Below are 18,939 nucleotides of genomic sequence, written 5' to 3' on the forward strand. Positions count from 1 at the left end.
TGTGGTCCACAAGACCAAAATCATGTCTGTTGGCCCTATACAAAAGAAGCTTGTTGACACAGATCTAAACCTGAGACCAAAAGGGCTCTCCTGGTGAGCTGCCAATGATCGTGGAAGAAAAGTTAGTCCCTTCCCAATGTTTCTGTCGTCCAGACAAATCTCTGTCTGGCTAGAATCAATAGAACAGACGAATATCAGCTACAAAAGTGAACTTCCAGACATTGGTACAGCTGAGAGGGTCATAGCCACTGCTACTAAGCAATCTAGGTCGGACGTGGCCTTTCTGGATCCCTAGCTATCTGTGTGCTCCACGTACCTTAAGCTCTGGGGAGAGTCCATCTATGGTCCTGCAAGGAGTACCCTAAGAGGGCTGTGGGGCTGGGTTGTGCTTGTTTCTCTTCCCAAGGCTCCTATACACAGTGCCGTGATAGGCAATCACATGTGCTAAAAGGCTCTCCCTGTCTCCACAGGCTTTCTTCACAGACAGATACCTGCAGGAGCATCCTGAGGCCCATGGGCAGATTGAGAAGCTCAAGGACCTGATAGCCTGGCAGGTTTGTATGTCTGGGAAAGGAAGCTGGGTATCCTGGGCCTGTCCACATACATTCCTACCACTGAAGTGGCTTCTGGGTCAACACACTCACAAGGATAAAGTCACTCAAACACCCGCAAAATTCTGCATGGCAAATGAACAAGATCTGTTGGGAAACCTTTGGCTGGAATTAATAGAAGAATATCAGATATTGAGGTGGACCCAGAGCTGCAAAAGCCCAGGCCTTAGCCTCTGTGGCGAGAGAGAGAGAGAGAGAGAGAGAGAGAGAGAGAGAGAGAGAGAGAGAGAGAGAGAGGAAGGAAGGAAGGAAGGAAGGAAGGAAGGAAGGAAGGAAGGAAGGAAGGAAGGAAGGAAGACAGAGAAACAGATCCATAGGGGAGCTGCAGCCTGCCCATCCCTTCTGCTGTGAGGAGGCAGAGAGAGAGAGAGAGAGAGAGAGAGAGAGAGAGAGAGAGAGAGAGAGGAAGGAAGGAAGGAAGGAAGGAAGGAAGGAAGGAAGGAAGGAAGGAAGACAGAGAAACAGATCCATAGGGGAGCTGCAGCCTGCCCATCCCTTCTGCTGTGAGGAGGCAGTTCCAGAGGATGAGTGTCCTTGTTTGTGTTTGCCCAGCTGTGGTTCTGAACATTAGATTGCTTCCATTCTTGCTTCTAGGCTGAGCCCTTCTTGCCTATCTACTTCAAGAGTAGGGAGCTGCAGAGGGCCCCTTGTATTCCTCTGGGGTCTGTGCTCCCCAGAACCCCTGATCTGGATTGTCTACACTTACACTGTCTACAATTGTTCTACCACTGGAGCGACTTGCTAGAGGTTTCCATACACAGGCAGGAAGGAGGTGCTGGCATCATGATATTCATGAGGTATAACCCCACTAGCCAGACTGCAGAAGGTAGGGAGTGGGCCACCCTGTGCTTGAGTTAGGAATGTGCCCAATCTATAGGAGGTAGAAAGCTAGCTAAGTTGTGTTAGAGTTGGGCAGGCGCCCAGGCTGCATGCATGGCTAAGCCTGGCCCTAGACTCTTGAATGAGCCTAAGGACATCTAGACTCATCAGAGATGCTTCTGCTATGAGACCTTTCCTTCATTCTGTACTGACTCCTAAAGGAGTCTCATACTTGGGACGTTTCTGTCATCAGCACATTGACCAGTGAGACCACTTAGAGTGCGGGCCTGAGTTACGGCTTGTAGCCCAGTTGGACGACTTCTTCTTCTTCCTCTTCCTCTTCCTCTTCCTCTTCCTCTTCCTCTTCCTCTTCCTCTTCCTCTTCTTCCTCTTCCTCTTCCTCTTCCTCTTCCTCTTCCTCTTCCTCTTCCTCTTCCTCTTCCTCTTCCTCTTCCTCTTCCTCTTCTTCTTCTTCTTCTTCTTCTTCTTCTTCTTCTTCTTCTTCTTCTTCTTCTTCCTCTTCTAAATTTGCATCTAGATGACTAGATTGTCACAGCTCTGGCATGCATGCATGCGCGCGCGCACACACACACACACACACACACACACACACACACGCACCCCTGTTCTAGTTGTGCCCCTTGAATTTTCCCTTAGCTTCCAGCATCTGCCCTTCTGCTCTCGGTCTGCCTAACCTGAGGACTCTAAGAAACTCTTGAGTAGAACTGTATATGATTCATTCTTTGGTGTGTCTTATTTCACTCAGCATAATGACTTCAAGGTTCATCCATGTAGTAGCTTTTGTTAGATCATCTTTTTGTGAGGCCAAATAATATTCTGCCGTGTGGCTATGCCACAGTTCATCCATGCATTTATCTGTGAGGGTTTGGGTTGTGTCTACCTGGAGGTTAGTCTGACTAACAATGAAATGAACACAAGTTCACAGATGCCTGTGATCGATCCCCTTGCTTCCTGGACTCTGCATGTACTGAAGGCTGAATCTTCTGTATCGTATAAAATTCTAGGTCTGAGGTTTTCAGCCATTACCAAATTTATCTCCAGTGCTGAATCATCTTAAACACCAAACAACTGGAATCCAAGGGTCCAGTGTCTGAGTCTTCACCAAGACTTGTTGTTATTCGTGTTCTCTTTTTTTTCCTACCATGGTCATCGTCATGCATGTGCAGCTTTAGTATATTTACATTTTAAGAGACTTACATGACGAAAAGATACTCTGATTTTTGTCACAAAGCTCCTGAAATCTGATTGCCCTGCAATTGTTTTGTGACATAAGATCCCTATGAACAAAAAGGGAGAGACACTATTGGCCAATATAGTTTCTTCACACAGAATGTAAGTCATATCCCCAGTCTCCCTGTGACTTTTATTTTGGAAGGAGAAGAAGAAGAAGAAGAAGAAGAAGAAGAAGAAGAAGAAGAAGGAGGAGGAGGAGGAGGAGGAGGAGGAGGAGGAGGAGGAGAAGAAGAAGAAGAAGAAGAAGAAGAAGAAGAAGAAGAAGAAGAAGAAGAAGAAGAAGAAGAAGAAGAAGAAGAAGAAGAAGAAGAAGAAGAAGAAGAAGGTGATGAAGATGATGATGAAGATGATGATGGTGATGATGATGAAGATGATGATGGTGATGATGATGAAGATGATAAAGATGATGATGATGATTTGGATGGTTCCATCTGAGTCCCTAGAAATGAAGGGGGCACAGAACTCAAAATCCCCCAGTATTCTATAACACAGAAACTAGTTTGGTCTGCAGAAGTTCTATTGATTTTTTTCCCCCTGTAAGCTTTCACAGCAAATTGGATTCTATGAGTTTCAAGTCAAACAGAGGAAAATAATTTGTTCCCCAGAGAGAGACTTTATGCCAGCACCATGTCATCGCCCCTAATATCTATATTAAAAGATGAATTTTAAAACAGCTCATGGGAAAGTTGAAAGAAAGTCTGTTTTCTAGCAACTTCATTAAATCAAAGAGCAAAGGGAAAGAAATACATATTCAGAGCATTACCTGTGATTTTGCTCTCATTTGCAAGCATTTTGATAGCTTCGTATCAGTAATTGAGTTGTATGTTCATTAAAAAAAAATGAGAGCTTTACAGTTAGCCTTGTTCTCGTTTTGCTCCTTCCTTTATTCAGTTTGGGTTTTTCCGGAAATTCTCTCTAGGGTTTCTCCTGGGAGGAGTCCCAGGACTTGCTGGCTGAGTTACATCACAGGTATATGGCTGTAGACAAGCATGTCTCCCATACCTAGAGTTCCTGTGAGATTGGCTGGCGGGCCCTGGCCTGCTCTTTAGCTCCTCTTCATGATTCTGAACAGTGATGGCCTGGCCCTCGACAGCTGGGAGACTGGTCATGATGCAGGCTGCCTGGAGCCTGCAGACTTTGATACCCAGTCAGGGCTACTTCCTCAAAGGCTTAGCTCTGTCTTCCCTTAAACACACCTGCAGAGTGTCCAAGGATGAGCCCATGCATTTTCCTATTCAACTGCTATGTGCCGTACTTATTTTCTTTGAAGTGTACAGAGAAGAGCGAGCAGCCTCACTCATCATCCCCAGCTGACAACTGGCACTGTCCTATCTGCAGGGGCTGGTGCCCTGCGAGCAATGAACAAAGCTGTCAGATGTTCCCTGCTGCTGGCAAGGCTTGGACCCGTGCAGGGCCCACATAGCACGATGCTGAAGGTTCACTTAGAACAACTGGAGGTGTGGCTGGAAAAGCCTCCCCTTTCTTCCAGAGTCTGGGGCGCTTCAGAAATAACAGGTTCCGAAATGTACCCATAGTGACTCAAGCTGTGGGGCACAGTTTCCGAGTCCCGTGGCAATTGTGGCAATCCTGAATGGGGCAAGGAATCTGCCTGCCAAAGATATTTTGAACATAGGGAACAAAAAGGCCTCCAAAGACCCCAGGTCTATGGTCTTTCTTTGTATATTAAGCATCTCATACATTGGACTGAGCTCCACAAATAGCATGTGATTTCCCTCCATTTAGAACCACAGCCGCAGCTCAGATCCAAATAGCAAAGACTAAATCCTATTCTCTGAGAAGGCTTTGTCTGCTCAGTGTCAGGGACGACTGAGAGTGACTGGCAAGTTCTCTCACCTTGTGCTACTCACCTGCCAAAGCCCAGGTTCCAGCTGTCCCCATGCAAACCAGGACCTCGGCTTTCATTCTCATCCACCAAGTCGTCTCTTTGGTACAAAGAATAACTTTATCACCCCAACCCTCACCACCTCCGCCACCACAAACCCCGGGGTGATTGGATCAAGTTTTGCACATTTGAAACAAGTTATTCTAAATCAGAACAGCTCTTAGCATCAAGAATGACTGCGGTGTCACCTAGAGACAGCCTTCCCACACAGGTTTGCCTTCCCTTTTCCACGGACAACACATTTGCCATGCCACCCAAAGATGTCCCAGCAGGTCCTTGTCACCACCACCGCCCCTTCAAACTCCCCTACCTCCAGTCAGAACTCAGGAAGCAAAAGACCAGCAATGAACATTTCTTAGGCCAGTCCTGAGTGCATGGTAGCAAGCCCTGGGAAAGCTGCCATCTGCATAAGGAATTCATGTGGGTTACGAAAAGACCTTGTCTGTTTTGAAGAAGCTCACCTGCACACAGGTCTTGTGTGATAACCAGACAGAAATGGGTAACAAATGACGTGTGCCTTGTGTTTTGGCCCAACTGTCAGCATAACTAACTTTTGTGTCCCTGCCTCCTGAGTAGGCTGGGTACTTTGAATATGGGGGTGTTTGTGTGCCCCTCCTTTCCTGGAGTACAAGAGAAGCAGCAGCTGTGTGCTATAAATGGAAGCAGATACAGCTCATGAGTGGATTCATCTTGCTAAGATTCCTTGAGTTTGTTCACATGAAATTCAATTGTATACTTATTATTCCTCTCCCTAATAAATATGCTGGTTCAGATCGGTATTCTATCCTATTAGGAAAATATGTTTTTAATCAGTATTTTTACTTAATTATAAATTATTAAGAGGAAGCCTCTTAGCTTGATTGCATTGAAGACTGACTAACTTCCAGTCTCGGTCCTAGGGGAGAAGCAGAGGCCAGGGACAGAATGGAGCCTCTTCTCATGGCCAGTCCCTAGCCACAGTTGCTCCAGGGTTCTCTGCCACTGAGAAAATGAAAATGTCTCATGTGACAGGTTTTAAAGGTCAGCAGCGCTTCTACTGTTGGAAGTGAAGTGTTGGCATGGATATCTTGTGACAGTAGTGTCGTCAGAGAAGTGATTATTTTTGGTTTTAAGGGAGAATAAATATAGTTTTCCTTTCCACATGAGAATATCTATCAGGACTATGGATGGCCTGTAACTGAACTGTTATGTTTGGGGTAGGCTACTCAATTGCCTATAAATACAGTGTATCCTCGGCCGACAAATGAGCCATGGCATGACCTTTTGCTACCAGCACAAGATGTATGTGAACACATTCAAAGCAAAACTGTCCCCCAAAATCCATTGAGAAAACACTGGTGTTGAGTCTGTTCTGGGGCTGGTTGAGTAACAAGACACCTCCCACCCCCACCAAGTAACAGAATGCAGTACTCATGGGGTCTTCCACCTTGGAAATGATCCCCCCCAAATCCCAAGCAATTCTTGTTTAAACATTTCCATCTCTGGGGGCTGGAGGGGTGGGGGTGGCCTGTCTGCTGATGAGTTTAATCAGTCACTCTGATTTGGGAACAGAAGCAGGTGCAACCAGCTTGCCATTGCCACCTCCTGCTGTGTACTGCTCCATCTAGACCTGTTCCCCTCCCAAATCAGGAACATCACCCTGTGTTTTTCAGATTCCATTTTTGGCTGAAGGGATCAGGATTCATGGAGACAAAGTCACAGAGGCCCTGAGGCCATTCCACGAGCGCATGGAAGCCTGCTTCAAGCAACTGAAGGAAAAAGTGGAAAAGCAATATGGCGTCAGGACCATGGTAAGTGGGCGGGTCCACAGAAGAGTGTCCGTTTGGAGTGGAGGGGCTGGGGCCTCTGGGATTTTTATGGACCCCAGCCTCCTTACCAAGCTCACTTTATGGGAGTTGTTAATTTCCAAGTACCTCATTCATCGTCTCTGAGTAGTGTGCTGTGTAGGTTGGTGCAGTCTGGGGGTCTCGATAGGGATAGTTCAAGAATTCAAAGGAAGCAGGGAAGATCTAGAGTTTGACAGGTAGCAGTGGAGAAATCTTGGAACACCACGAACAGACGCAACAGAATCAGCAGACGAAGAAAGGCCCTTATGGTGGGTGAAGAACCACACATGCAACAGACACACAGAGAGAAGGACCCTCTGGGAAGCAGACAGGGAACTCGAACCCAGAAACCTAGTTTCTTCTCAAGAGCAGGGGATTTTTAGGTCTCTGAAGAGTCTTCTGTCTCTAATTTAGGGTTGGTCAATTTGGAGAAAGTACAGGAGGCTGTTTTGTTCACAGTTGTTGTGTCCTGATCAGGCCTTGAACTTGTTGAGTCAGTCTATGGGGGACGGGATGTTGGGGTGGAGGGTGAGGGTGGGGGTGCTGCTGATGGTGGTAGAGAAAGCCAGCAAGTCCTTTGTTTGAAAGTACCAGGCTTTTGTCTCACATGGATGAGCACTAAGCCAGTGTTGAAAGTTTACCACCTTTATTACCTGGCCATGGCCCTTCTCCCTGTCTGTCAACCTACCAGGGAGCCTGGCTAACTCCTAGTCACTCAAGGTCATGGAGAAATTTCACAGAGGCCCTTAGGACTCGGGTGGGTTACAGAGCTCTTGTCCTGAGACATGCCATACACAGAGAGCTGTGTAACGCTCAGGCAGTAGCACCCATGGTATCCTAGAGATGGACTCAATGCCTAGCTCGATGCTGGAACCTAAGAACATAACCAGCAGGCTCAGGGAGACAATGGCTTTATTGAAAGCATGAGGACCAAAGTTCAATCCCCTCATGTCATGTAAAATAAAACAAAACCAAGCATGATGGCACACACATGTAATACCAGTGCTTGGTAGGCAGAGATATGCAGATCCCTGTAACTCACTGGCCAGCCAGTACTGCCTACTTGGAGAGATCTAGGCAAGGTGAGAGATCCTGTCTCATAATAGAAGGTAGACAGCATACATGTTCACCCATCAGAACACACACACACACACACACACACACACACACACACACACACACATACACACCATGGCCGGAAAGGGAGAAGAGATGGGGAGATGGGTTACTGATGATCTAAACTGTTGCTAAATAAAAGCTTAGCCACTGAAGGAGGTAGAAATGGTAGAAATGATCCAGGCTGGGAGATAACCAGGGTTTTGAGTGGCAGGCCAGAGGCCAATGCAGACAAAGGTATACACTTAACAGAAGAGCACCAAAGGCAAGTTGGAAAGGCAAGCAGCCTTCATGAGCCAGAGGCACCACTCAGGGGCAGTAGGCTATGCTCACAACATGGGGCTGAATGACTCTGGTGATGTGTTCCTGAAAAATTCCCAGATTGGGGTTGGGGTCAGAAGCATGACAGATGAGCATCTTTGATTCTCAGCAATGCAAAGAGAGCTACGGATGTATTTTTATAGACAAGCCCCCACTGAGCATGCTCATGGCGGAGCCAATGTCTCTAATCCCATTGGTCAGTGCTTTGTCACAGACTCAGCAGGACATGAGCCTGGACTCTGGTCGTAAACCCAACAGATGAGAACCTGAGACTGACAGCCCAGTGGGAGCCCCTGCAGGTAAACAGCTAGGATACAAGGTGCCTCCCCTGCTGTTTTGGAGAACCCTTCTGTAAGACAGAATCCTTGAGCAGTGCTATTGATAGCTTGGAGCCTGCAGCTTGTCAGCATCAGGGCTGAATGGCAAAAGGTGTGTGTGTGTGTGTGTGTGTGTGTGTGTGTGTGTGTGTGTGTGTGTGTGTGTGTCAGAAGGCAACTCTTTCCAAGTTCCATGCTGCTCTAAGAATGAAGTGCTTGTGCAGGCTCCAAGTTCTTAACTTAGTTCAATGCTTCCTATTTTATCAACCCTTTATTGAATCTTCCACAATTAAAGAAACCTATTGATCTTGCCTGTTAGTTTTTACATCCCTCCTCTGCTATGAAATACCACTGAGAAACCATGCTATAGGGTATAGGTCAAAATAGAAAGTGGGGGCAGGAAGGTGGTGGTGGTGGGTTGGGTTGGGTTGGATGGGGGGACATGGGGGATGTGTAAAGATGAAGGATGTCTTTTCAGACATGTTTCCCTTGTATCTTGGCACCCATCATTAGCTAAAGGCAACCACTTTCTATATCACCTTCTCCATACATCATGCTTCTCTTGGTGGGGGCAACGGGACATCCCACCCAGCAGGGCTTTCAGAGCATGATCTGGAGACAGAATTCAGGAAGCATTTATCCCCATGGCTACTAGGATACAGGGAGCAACCTTTATGAGTCCTACTCCATCCTGGGGCCCAGAATGAGGCTCTGCAGCCGTCCTTTCTAGGTAAGCAGTGGTTCAGGCTGCAGCTTGTCATTCGGTGAGGGATGTGGTCATAAAGGCAGGCTGGAAGGCACCTGTCTTGCCTTACCTACTTTGGAAACCTACAAGCATATCAGAATACTTTGAGAAGCAATATCACATCATCCTCCTTCCAAAAGGATAGGCTTTAAAATCATAATAATATAAAAAAAAACACAGAAAGGACATAAACCATTTTTTCAATGTTTCTAAGCCAGCCTAAGCTCCAGTAAGGCAAGCACTAGACCCCCCCTGACTGTGTAATACAAGGGCCTCTCCCACTGGCTCCTCTGTGCCATCTATATTGTCGATTCTGGAGATCCAAGGAGACACCGCTTCTTGGATGAACGCTGAGCAGATTCCCAGAGACCCCCCCCCAGAAAGGAAATGCCAAACACTGGCCTCTGCCTTTGCTTCCCACAGCATGTGAAGGCTCCTCCATATACATGAAACCTTTTTATCTGTTTCCTGGCCCTCCTGTCCTCTTCCTAAAGTCAGATGAGGTCCAGAGGGCCTAGCTTGGCTCTGCTCTTTTCTCCACCCCTCTCCTCACCTGAACCAAACCACCATTCAGACCATGTGCTGGTTGGAACTCCAAGCCTCTCTCTCCGGGTGGCCCCTACACCCTTGTGGAGTCTCCTCTACCCCACAGCCCAGTACTTCAGTGCTACACCCATCAGCTGCAACATCCAGTCATCTATCTCCCCTACTGGCTTTGTTGGCACCTCCAGCTCAGTGCTGGGCCTCTTTACCTGGAGGGAGACTCAGACCAGGCCCCTGCTCCTGCACTGCTTCTCATGGCTTCAAACATGGCTGCCTTCAGGGCAGCATAATGCCTGAGTCTCCAGTCCACAGGCAAAGACCAAAATACACTTACCTCTCTCCCTTCCTTGTGAACTCACCTCGATCCAGTCACCTGACCGTGATTCATTGTGTAGTCAACATTCATGGTTATGATTGAAAAACATACTTCAGCCAGAAAGAAAAGATGCAAAATTCGGTGCTACAGGGCAAGGCCCGAGTGTCATTTTACCTACAAAGACCAAAATAAATTTTCCATCCAGATACCAAGGCAACAAGAGAAGGACAATGGAAGCTGCTACTAACCTTGCACCAAGCCTTACAGCCCTCATATGCAGTCATTGTTAATCTTTACAGAGGACCCACAATGGGGAGACAGCTCTCTGCGCGTCTTTAAAGAAGCTCACAGTAATTCCTTGGTTTGCATATGATCACACAGTTGATGCACGAGACAAAAATCTAGCCTGTTCTAACACTCTACTCCTAACCTGTTTGGCCCTATGGCTGGAACAGGCAGACAGCAAGACACTCCCGTTTGTGTGGCCTTGAGCTACCTTTTGGTCTTACGTGAGGTTCTAGTTGGTTCAGATGGAACAAATGAAAGTCCTCTTAGTTCTAAATTTCTCAGCCTCTACTCAATAAAGAAATAAGACTAATGGTCCAGAAGAACCCACAGTTCTCCTCTGTGAGTCCCTGTAAATACAAATCTCCAACAGGGCCCCTGTCTCCTGTTTCAAGGATCCTTCCCATGACCTCCTCCTTGTCTTGTACATCCCAGTGCATGTGCACATTGGTTATGTGCCAGCCCTTGCTGGTTGACAGCAGGTGGATGGTCCTCTTGAAGTCTGAAGGTGACTTGGTCTGACCTTTGTACTCTATGACCCTCAGTGGTCTCCTTCTGTACATGGACGATCACTGCATCACAGATATAGCAGCCCACAAGCTGGATATTCTCAGGAATAGGCCTCAGAGTTCCGGGGCAACCCCACTCACATACCATATAGGTCAAGTTTCTTCCCAGCTCTTGGCTTGGCATTGTCTCCTTGGCTTCTCCTTCCCCTGCCCAGGTGGTGGTGAGACACAAGGCAGCATTCCCCCAAGTTACAGAAGTCAGCAGAGTCCAACATTTTCTTGCCTTCCTTTCTTTCCCAACCAGTATGCCCAATGGATAATGATAAAGTCAAGCTTGAAACGCTTGCAGTAGAGTCAGAAAGACAGTCTCTCCCCAGCTAGAGGTTGTTTGGAAATGTAAGCACCTTCAACAACTGATTCTCCACCTCTAGTCCTGTAGAAGAATGGCCAAAGACAGTGTGCATCTGAGAAGGCCAAAGATATGACCAGGTCTCACTTAAAGCATAAAGTGAGTTAAAGGCTGAGGGCCCATTGGCCTCAAAGATACCAGAGAGTAACTGGCATCTCAGGTGGGTAGGATAGGGCTTGGGTGGTGATGAGCAAGTCAGAATGGACCTAGGCAGAACTCTACCCTGAATCAATGGGAATGACAAGGACAAATAGCTACCTACATCCCTGGGACTAGCCCAAGGCAGAGGGAAACCTTACCGATCAAGCTATCATTCTGCATACCCAGCAGCACTTCAGAAGGGATGGGAAGAGTGCAGAGTGATTGGTGTAAATACCAACTCTCCAGGTGTCCTGTAGAAAATATTTAGCACATGGGGAGAATCTACTAGTCACCCTACACCTTATAACTTCCTCCTCATGGCTGATTAATCATAGTCAACATCCATGGAAGTGCCCTCTGGCACTAAGTTCAAGACTTTGTGCTGGCAAACCCCAGACACTGATTATCTTGAGCCAGTGGCCTGCACCACACCAGGGGTCACTTGCATATTTTGTAAATAAAGTTTTATTAGCAGACAGCCCCATTCCTTTCTGCATCATATTTAATCGGCACCTTGCTACCTCCAAGGGCTGTGAATGTAACACAAACCAGCTGTCCTGTAGGTGATTATCTGTATAACATGCCAACAGCATCCTAGGGTGCTGTGAGGAACCTGATACAACACAAGAGGAGTGACATTCAGACATGGGATTTCTGCCAGCCCAAAGAAAGCGTTTGTGAAGCAGCTGTGGTCCAGATGTGCCAACATCTGGCTTCAGGCTCAGGTACTCTGGTGTTTCCTAGCTAATTAGATGTCGATACATGCTGTATCCAATGAACGTTGGGCGTTTTGTTTGCTTGTTTGTTTGTTGGTAATGTACAGCAAGTTGTCAAGGAGAGATTGGAAAATTCCCTCTAGTGACAATGTTCTTAGAATGTGTGAAAAGGAGAGACCCACAGCCTGGCCCAGGCCTTTCTTCCATCACCCTTGCTCAGCCAAGAAGACCCGACTCTAGTGTGAGGAGGCGCCTCTGTAGTGAGAGCTTTGAACCAATACAGCTCTGTGAGTCTGGGCATCTGACTCAGGTATTACTGTGCAGGTGGACAAAGGTCATGCAAAGATCTTACACATTTTTAGTCACATTCTAGATGCACTGTGCTTTAAACTTCCTGTGAGTAACCCCACTGAAGGACAGGTTGATTTGTCTAGGAGAGGAAATCTATATTTAAAATAAAAAGGCCAAGGAGGTTCTTTCTGGAATTCTTATCCGTTAATTCGGGTCTCAAAAGATGTGGAAACTGTCTTCATTGTTTTTCCCTTCAGCTCAGAACAAGAAAAGAAATAGTTTATGAAGTGTGGTCCCATAAGGTCCTTCAGCACAAAGATCTGACCACAGTGGCCTGGACCTTAACATGTTGTCTTCTTCTTTTCTCAGCCCTCAGGCTTGGATGACAGGAGAGGCAGCCGTCCACGTTCAATGGTGCGATCTTTCACCATGCCATCATCCTCCCGGCCCCTGTCAGTGGCTTCCGTCTCTTCTTTCTCCTCTGACAGCACTCCTTCCAGGCCAGGCTCTGATGGGTGAGTGGGTTCAGCCGCCGGGAATCCTGGTAGGGACGGCTGGGCACCGCATAGGGTGCCATCCATACCCTGGGATTGCGCAGCAATCCTGGTCATGCTGTTTTGAAAACTGAGAGTCTCCAAGACCTGGTGGTACCTGACAGTGTGGTTACTGTGACCTTGCTCTAAGTAGCATTGCCAGAAAGGCGTCTGCCAAACCTTAAAACTCTAGTGAGCATTTAATACTCAATGCGTCTCAACTCTTCTATGATCCCAACCATGCCAACTGCCAGAGCCAGACTTATATCACTGGATAATGTGTGTGTGTGTGTGTGTGTGTGTGTGTGTGTGTGTGTGTGTGTGTAAGAGAAAGACAGCACAGAATTGTTTATTTCTTTTAAATTGTTTATTGTTACTTTTTAAAAATATTTATTTTTATTTTATATACATACAAATGTTTACCTACATATAATATATATATATATACACATACATCATACATACATACATTCATACATACATACATATATACATATATACATATGTGTGTGTATATATAGAGATAGATAGATCCACCACATGCATGCCTGGTACCCAGAAAGGCCAGCCGATCCTCTAGAACTGGACTTGCAGGTGGCTAAAGCACCATGTGAGTGCTAGAATTGACAACCCCCCCCCACTCCAAAAAATGACCCAATACATACACCAGGTCCTCTGTAAGAAGAGTGCATGCTCTTCACTACTGAGACATCTCTCCATCCCAGATTTATTACTTTATAAAGAGAAATTCTGTTTAAGTTAAATACTTGTGAGAAAAACTCTCTTTCTACTTTATTTGGCTACCCTGCAGAATAGAAATCACATTCTTTTTCCCCAATTTTTAAATTATAGTTTGTTGCATCATTAAAACCACCTTTAAGAGTAGGCAAAGTGTCTTGCTGCCAAGTCTGATCCCTGAGACCCATATGTGCAAAGAGAGAACTAATTCTAGCAAGTTGTCCTCTACACACACATACATGTACATGAACACAACAGATAAATACTGATTAAAATTAAAGAAAAACACTGTTAAATATATACGTATACATAAAGTCACACTGCTGTACACTCTCCTAGAACTCTTTCATTATACAAACTGAACCTCACACCATTAAACCTTGTACCCCACTCCTTTAGACCCCAGCAACAGCCACTGTACTTTCTGGCATTGAATTTACCCAGTCTAGCATGTATAATGTCCTGTGAGGTCATCTTACAGAACCCCGCATAAAAACTGAAAGCGGGCATGAACCTGCTAGTTTACAAGCTAACTCATGAGCCCTCAGTGTGGTTTGAACATTAACTCAGATGGTTGTAAATACCACCTTGATACTTGTATTTTCCTGTTGTTTTTACGTGAAAAACCATGTAGAATTTCTTCTTCTGCAAAAAGAAGAAAATTTCACATACAGTTTATACATCATTGAAGAACCTGTGAGCGTTTAGTTTTGCACAGTGGTGTGCTTCTCCTAGCCCTTTCTGTTGACAGTTTGTCACTATCAAACCTCAAGGCTCCTGGTCCTTGTATACAGACACAGCCTACCAGAGAATATCAGGGGCCCCTCAGTTCTAAGTGCCTTTTCTTGCCAGCAGTTGATGCACCTGATAGAGAACCGCAAAATCTAGCCATGTTCTTTCCTTAACAGTAATTTTTATCAGTGTCTGTTATTAGGCCAACCCCATATGGAAATTCTCCATTTCGAGGTGTTTAAATCATCTGTGCCTGTCACTTAGAACAAGATAGCTAGAGAAATTTGATGCCGCTTCCCTTCAAGAGAATCCCCAGGCTAGTTAGGAAAAGGGTTTTATATTCCCGAGAACGCAGGGGTTAGGTGGAAATTGATGGAGAAGTTTTAGATAGAGTGGTGTGTTACAGTCAGCTCACCCAGGAGGCGTTTGTTCAACCTTTAACTGGAAAGTGTCTCTATTAGAGCCCAGGGTTGTGCTCATTCTTGGGTTGCCAGGCTTTGCTCTCTGACTAATACTGACAAAATGAGGCGTACTATCAAGTGGTACAGGTGACATGCAGGCTAGAGTCCATCCTGACTCTCCTCCAAAGGCAAAGCACTGTACCTGGCTCGCTTGAGTTCCTTGAATGCTCTCCCAGACAGACTGCAGAGGTCTCCTCCTAAGCTCCAAAGGGGACCATAAATTTGCCTTTTGCCTATTTAAATTGTCTCAAGTTCAGAAACACATGGACTAGAGTGGTGACATTTCTCTTTAGTGTTGCTTCTAATATTTTAGATATAATATTTCATGTGTCATGATGTTGATTTGATACAAATATATAAATAAATATAGACAGATATTTAAGTGTATTTTATATGTAGATGATATATAAATATAGATAGATAGATAGATAGATAGATAGATAGATAGATAGATAGATAGATAGATAGGCAGGCAGACAGGTGGACAGATGGACAGATAGATCAGAATGCCTTTATTTTAGTTACTTTTGTCTTGCTGTGATAAAATACCCTGACAAAAAATTAACAAGGAAGGCAGGATGAGGCTAGCTCACAGTTCTGGAAAGAATGAGGTCACCATGAACAGGAAGGTGTGACACCAGGCAGGAAAGGCAGGAGAGCAGCAGTGGAGGCCATCACATTGCACTCAGAAAGCAGAGGGCGGGGATAGGGGTAGAGGGAGAAGCACAGAGACGCAGAGAGAGAGAGAGAGAAGAGAATAGGAAGTAAGTCAAGGCTATGAACCACCAAAGCCTGCCCCGGGCCATACTTCTTCCTAAAGACTCCATAACCTCTGCAAACATAGCACCTCCTACTGGGGACCAAGCGTTTCAATGCATGGGTCTGTGGGAAATATTTCTCATGCAGACTGCCAAGCCTTCATGATCACAGACAAGAGCTGATGTGTATATCACCTGTCATTTTTAATAGTTTTATTATGGGAATTTTTCAGGCATGTTGAGTATGGACTAAATACTATTATAGGATGTCTTACCCAGCAGCCAACCTTCACATTATAAACTACCTTCCCCTTTTGTTTCCACCTGTATCTCCCCCTAGTCCTGACTTCATCTTTCTTCTGTAACAAGTTTTAAGCGTCGTATTTTGTTACCTGTTGGTCCTCCATGTGAGTTCCTAAACGATGAGGAGTCCCCTTTAGAAAACGTAGCTGTATACTTTAACATCATGTAAGATAATTGACATGAATTCCTAATCATGATGACCTTCATAACAATTTCTCATTTGATATGCGTGTTTTTATTTTATTGTTATTTTTATCTTGCATGTGTGTGTCTGTGTGTGTGTGTTTACATGCATGCATACAGGCATGCACACGCCATTGCAGGCATGTAGCAGTCAGAGGAGCACCTCCCCTGCTCGTCTTCACCTTCCACCTTGTTTGAGATGGGGTTTCTTTCTGTTGTTCAGCACTATGTGCAGCAGCCTAGTTGCCCCTGCACTTCTAGGTATTCCCCTGCCTCTGCTCCCGTCTCACTGTTGAAGTGCTAGGATTACAACGGGCAGCATCATAGCCATCCCCATGTGGGTGCTGTAGATTTGAGCTCAGGTCCTCACAGCTGCACAAGAACTGTACACACCACACCATTTCCGTGGCCCTACTACACATTTTTAAAAGTTTGTTTGAAGCTAAACTGAATGAAGCCCTCACCATACTCTTGGTTGGAATTATCTCCTTAAGTCTCACAATCTACTTTTTAAAAACTGTCATTGTCTTTGTAATTTGTTGAAAAATCCAAATTGCTTACCTTTCTGTGTCTGCAGAGTGGATCGTATTGATTTTGTGCCCTGCAGTGTAGATGCTGTCTGATGTGTGTCTGTCCTCCCTATTATCAGCGTATTGGGAGTTGAATCTAGAGGTCTGGTGTAATTCAGGTTTGATTTGGGGCCAGCTAACCTTATAGGTGGCAATAGGTCCTTCCCATCAGGGGCACATCACAGCTGACTTTCTCTCTTGGTGATGTTAATGGCCATTGGTAATCTATGCTCAGATTCAACACCATTACAATTTAAATTGCATGTACACCTCACCAATGAATCCCATCCCACAGCTCTGTTAGCCTGGGAGAGGCAACATGTGTGTAACACAGTTCTTGCACTCTGTGGTATTTATCTCCTCCAGCAGATATCATATGTGCATTCGTGGGAGGGCAGTTTGTGTGTTCCTGCATGCATCTTGAGTGTGTGCTCATGTCCAAGGGCAGTATGTACACATGAAGGCTGAAGGACCTGATCAAGTAGTACTGCTAGGGCTCTAGTACCTTGGTGGTTTTTAAGATAAGGTCTCTTACTGGCCTTTAGCTCACTAATTTAGCTAAGCCAGCTGGCCAGCACACCTAGAAGAAGCAAGCACACACTGCCACATTTGGCTTTTTCATGTCAGTTCTAAGGAGCAGGCTCAGGTCCTTGTGCTTGTGTAGCAAGCATTTAACCAAAGCAGCCACCTCTAGCCTGGTGCTTTGTTAGGATTCAGACATCATTCCTGATGGGTCACAATACATCCAAAGACCCCTGTTGCCTCTCTCTTTGAACCATGCCTTTCCTCGTAGAAGTCTGTGGTTACCAGATAGCCTGGTGCATGGTGCCTGACTTTACATATCTCTGCCTGGGGAAAGAGCAGTAGCTGCCCTGCTAAGACATTGCTTTAGATACCTATTTCTTTCAGATTTGCTCTAGAGCCTCTGCTGCCGAAGAAGATGCACTCCAGGTCCCAGGACAAGCTAGACAAGGACGATCCAGATAAAGAGAAGAAGGACAAGAAGAAGGAGAAAAGGAACAGCAAACACCAAGAGATATTTGATAAGGAATTCAAGCCCGCTGACAGCTCCCTGCAGCAGTCTGAGGCTGTGATCCTTTCTGAAACGGTAATTTAACTGTAGATCGGAAGAGCTCTGCAGGGGTGCCTGGGACCCACCTAGGCTCTGCATCTTACCGAGAGGGCTGTCAGTTGGATTTTATTGAATTTTTGCAAAATATAGCAACTTAAAAGCCCGAGGTCTTTTCATCTCTGACCTCAAATAACCCAACCGTCAGAGACACAGAGCAGTGCTGTCTTTTCTCTGAGGGCACATGCTGTCTTGGCCTTTATCCTCTTTTAGAGGGGCTGGATAGGTCAGTCCCCTACAGGGACCTCATGTGTCTAGGCTCCTTATAGCTCCGTTGGACTTGGTGCCCTTGTGTCCTAGCACCTCAGAGAACAGAAGCATAGTGCTTTCACAAGCTGTACTCACTCATGGATAGCAAATGTCTTCCCTACCCCTTCCTGACTAGCATCCTTAAGTCTTAGTCACTGCCTGAGGGTTAGAATCCGCTCAGCTTCTGCCTGGTGAGGTGACTCTATTCTTGGTGCTTTCAGTTTGATCCCTTGCATCCACATGGGAGATGAAAATTGACTCCCACAAGTTGCCCTGTGACCTCCACACATATGCTATGACATGTGCAGATACATACAAACATAGGCATGTATGCATGCCTATACAAATGAATAAAGTAATTGTAAGCGCGCTTTCGTCCCACGGTGAGTCTTGAGCCTACGCATCCCAGAAGCACACCACAGTGTTTTGGGTCTACATGTAGAAATGAGGTAGAAAATGTTTCAGACAGACAGACAGACAGACAGATACATCAGTGTCCAGACTGACATAATCTGAGAGCCACTTCTAGACGTGGATAGCACTTGACTGGGAAGTGGCCAGATCATGTGTCTTGGGCAGCAGCTCCATTTCAGCTGGGATTAAGGGCAGTTTCACCAAAATGCTGATCAAGGTATAGTTTTTTTTAATTCACTTTACATCCTCATCCCAGTCCCCCTCCCTCCTTTCTTCCCAGTCCCACCCATACAAACCCCTCCCTCCATCAGAGGCACACTTCTCTGTAAGCCATACTAAACCATGTCGGAGAGAACGTCCCGGTACCAACAACTGTCATACAAATGCTGCTTGCTCTACTCAAGGTGGTAGGCAGAGATACAGGTGCCAGAGCATGGCTCGAGAAGGCCGTTGCCTCTCGGCCTTGTGGACATGTGCTCTCACTGGAGCCGGGCTCTGATGGCTCTGTGCAGCCTAGTGACCAAGGGCATTGGGCCCACTGGTCAAGGCTGGCATTAAATGCCTGGATTCTGGGCCTCAGGCTGTATATGAAATGATCAACCATTTCAGAAAGCCGGGCTTCCAGACAATCCCACAAGTTGAGATCTCCTCTCCGGGCACACAGCATCCTAACTAGTTGGCTCAGCTTCCTTCTTGGACATAGTTACTCAGGGTCAGGCACTTTGCAGTCCTTCAGACATTTTTATTT

General features: G+C 46.0%; 1 protein-coding gene across 1 annotated transcript in view; it reads left to right on the forward strand.

Moving 5' to 3' along the window:
• Window positions 1-18,939, forward strand: part of Dock1 (dedicator of cytokinesis 1) — a 502,961-nt gene that overhangs the window by 475,283 nt on the left and 8,739 nt on the right. Inside the window, exons 46-49 of the mRNA NM_001033420.2 lie at window positions 471-554; window positions 6,240-6,377; window positions 12,492-12,637; window positions 17,309-17,507. Of these exons, the coding sequence (NP_001028592.1) occupies window positions 471-554; window positions 6,240-6,377; window positions 12,492-12,637; window positions 17,309-17,507 (567 nt within the window). The remainder of the gene's footprint in view (window positions 1-470; window positions 555-6,239; window positions 6,378-12,491; window positions 12,638-17,308; window positions 17,508-18,939) is intronic.

This window comes from Mus musculus, chromosome 7 (assembly GCF_000001635.26).
Source record: "Mus musculus strain C57BL/6J chromosome 7, GRCm38.p6 C57BL/6J".
Lineage (NCBI taxonomy): Eukaryota > Metazoa > Chordata > Mammalia > Rodentia > Muridae > Mus > Mus musculus.